The following is a 2,467-nucleotide window of genomic DNA, read 5'->3' as shown; positions in this document are numbered from 1 at the left end:
AGCACAGGGACTGCGGTTCAATCCCCCAGCACCACATGCCAGCCAGCGCCGCCCCCTGGTGGGCTGAGCTGGCCACACACACACACACACACACATAAATAAATAAAATTAAAAAAAAAAAAAAGACGCATAGGGAGCTATGGTTTATCTCCAAAAATTACTCTTAGGAACCTTCTTGCAAATTTAGCTAGTTATGATTTTGCGATACTTTTGATACTTCTCTTACCTATGGTGCTCATTAGTGAACGTATAAAAATGCTTTTCTTGGTTATTAGTCACATCCCGAATTCTTTTATATACAGGGGCACTCCGATTTCTCACTTCCTGGAGAACTGTTTGTAGCACAATCACATTCCTGATGGCAGGGTCCTCGAGAACATCAATCTTCAAAAGAGAGAAAAAAAAAAAAGTTATTTCTCTATTTTAACTTAGAAATTGTTTCTGTGAAACAAAATTCTTGGTTTAAAAATGTTCACTATATACTGAGTTATTTTGCGGTATAAAAAGTGACGTTAGTCACTCAACCCTTCCGTCCTAGCCAGTAAGAATACATAGAAATAAAAAAAATAAAACTTCGTCGTCTTAAGGTTATTCATAAAAAATAAGTGGCCCACATAGCTTTTGTTCGTAGGCACTTACAAGCTGCCTGGGAGTCGCAAGCTGAAGCCTCAGAAAGCCCTGGTCCCGGCTTCCAGGCACTTAAAATCTAAGGTAGAAGAGACACCAGGGGTTAGAAGACGTGTCTAATTTAAAACAACAACAACAACAACAAAAAAAAAAAAAAAAACTCCGAAGACTTAAGGGGGGTTGAAAAGCACAAAAACGTTTTGGCCTGGAGGAGTCAGCGTGGGGCCCGACGGGGCGCGCAGCTCCCGAGTCTGCGCCACCGCCACACCCGCCGCCCGGCCTCGGCTTCCAGGCCCGCCGCACGCCCGCCAGCCGACGCACCTGGTGCAGCAACACGTTGGTGTCGGGCAGCAGGTAGTGCGGCCGCGGCCAGAGGCTGCTCGCCTGGTCCTGGGGCCGCGGCTCCAGCGCCGGCCCCCCGTGCGCCGCGCCGCACTCTGCACACCCACTGGCCCCGCAGCCGATGTCGTCCCGTAGGTAGTGCTCGCGCACGATTTTCATCACGCCGCCTGTCCGGGTCTTTTTTAAAAACGTCTTGGACCTGAGCATCTTGCGCAGCGGTCAGCGGCAAACTCACGACCGCCACAGCACTCTTCCGGCGCAGCTAGGTCCCACCCGGACGTTCACCGCTTCAACTCCCCGGCTATCAGCCGCCACCACCCGCCAGAGTACGCGGAGCGGGCCCTCCGCCGGCAGCGAGGATTGGGCGAGAGCGAGGCGCCGGTGACGTCATCTCCGCGCGCAGCCTGGGCGGGGCCTGGACTCGCGCTCCCAGCCTGCACCGCTTCCCGCGCCTGCGAGGAGCCGGGCGGCCTGCGCCCCGGCACCTGGCCCTGCGCTCCGCGCGTCCTCTTCCGGGCGCCCGCTGGTCGTCTTGGTTACGGCTGCTAGCTGTCCTAGAGCCTCCGAGCGGCAAGAGTGCCGCGGGAGCCGCTGACTGGTGACGCCCGCGGCTCCTCGGGGTGTCTGAGGTGGTGGCGGTGCAGCTTTGGATGCCCAGTGTCGAAGCTTTGGAGGTACCTCACTGTTGTCTCCCCGTCTTTTCCGCGAGGGGCCAGGGCTCCCCTAGTTGCTGGACTGGGGGCTTGGTGTTCACGCCAGTCACGTGGGCAGTCCCAGTCACTTAGGCTTTGTAATCCCGAGGAGTGTTTTTCATTTCTGCTCTCGTACCGCCCCCCCCCCTTTAAAAGAGAAACCGACCTTCCCTCTCCACACACCTCTTTATTAAGAAAACACTGGACAGTGTCGTAACTTAGTATATCGCGTAGTGAACGGAGGTTGTTAAGGTTCCTGGGAAAGGCCGAGGCGTTGTGTTTAGAATAGTTGAGTTTTTCTTGTGTTTTTTTCTGTAATCTAGCTAATCTAGCAAAAATGCCTTTGTCTCTGCTTCCCAATTGAAAACAAAAGCAAGAACACTTCAGTGATGCTTTACGTTTAAGGCTGTCCAGTTCTGACATTTAAGTGTGTGCAGGCGTCTGGGAAGTCACTATTCTAATCCACAGAAATTTGCTGCAGCTTCTGTTCTGTGCTGCGACCACTATACCAACTGTCTACTCCTGTTTAGATCCTTTAAGATTTTGAGTCCTACTTTTCTATAGCCTTATAGCCTTAATCTAACTCAGAAGTGATTTCTCTTAATGTTTTTGTCGCTTTTTAGATGCATTCTTGTTTACTAACGGGCTCAGTCCTTTATGTTTTTGTGTGTGTGTCTTCCAACTAAAATTACTGCATCAGAAACTTTAAAAAAAAAAATTCTTGGGGCCAGGGAGATGGCTCAGTAGAATAAGCACTTGCCTGGCAAGCCCAAGTGTCTGAGTTCAATCCCCAGTTCCGCAAAAAA

The 2,467-nt window shown here is 51.4% G+C and overlaps 2 protein-coding genes across 4 annotated transcripts in view; one reads left to right on the top strand and one right to left on the bottom strand.

Annotated features, from left to right (window-relative positions):
- Nucleotides 1-1,273, bottom strand: part of Dis3 (DIS3 homolog, exosome endoribonuclease and 3'-5' exoribonuclease) — a 28,233-nt gene extending 26,960 nt beyond the window's left edge. The window contains exons 1-2 of the mRNA XM_004626294.3: nucleotides 949-1,273; nucleotides 227-384 (exon numbers count right to left, since the gene is read on the bottom strand). Coding sequence (XP_004626351.1) covers nucleotides 227-384; nucleotides 949-1,176 — 386 coding nt within the window. The 5' untranslated portion in view covers nucleotides 1,177-1,273. The remainder of the gene's footprint in view (nucleotides 1-226; nucleotides 385-948) is intronic.
- Nucleotides 1,274-1,422: 149 nt separating this feature from the next.
- The window catches only part of Pibf1 (progesterone immunomodulatory binding factor 1), a 245,520-nt gene continuing 244,475 nt past the window's right edge, over nucleotides 1,423-2,467 (top strand). For all 3 annotated transcript variants that reach the window (XM_023709663.1, XM_004626308.2, XM_023709662.1), the window contains exon 1: nucleotides 1,423-1,643. The gene's annotated coding sequence lies outside the window, so the exon portion shown is untranslated. The remainder of the gene's footprint in view (nucleotides 1,644-2,467) is intronic.

Source organism: Octodon degus, unplaced genomic scaffold (assembly GCF_000260255.1).
Source record: "Octodon degus isolate 3935 unplaced genomic scaffold, OctDeg1.0 scaffold00013, whole genome shotgun sequence".
NCBI lineage: Eukaryota > Metazoa > Chordata > Mammalia > Rodentia > Octodontidae > Octodon > Octodon degus.
The sequence above is the reverse complement of the archived record's forward strand: the minus strand, read 5'-3'. Positions and strand labels throughout refer to the sequence as shown.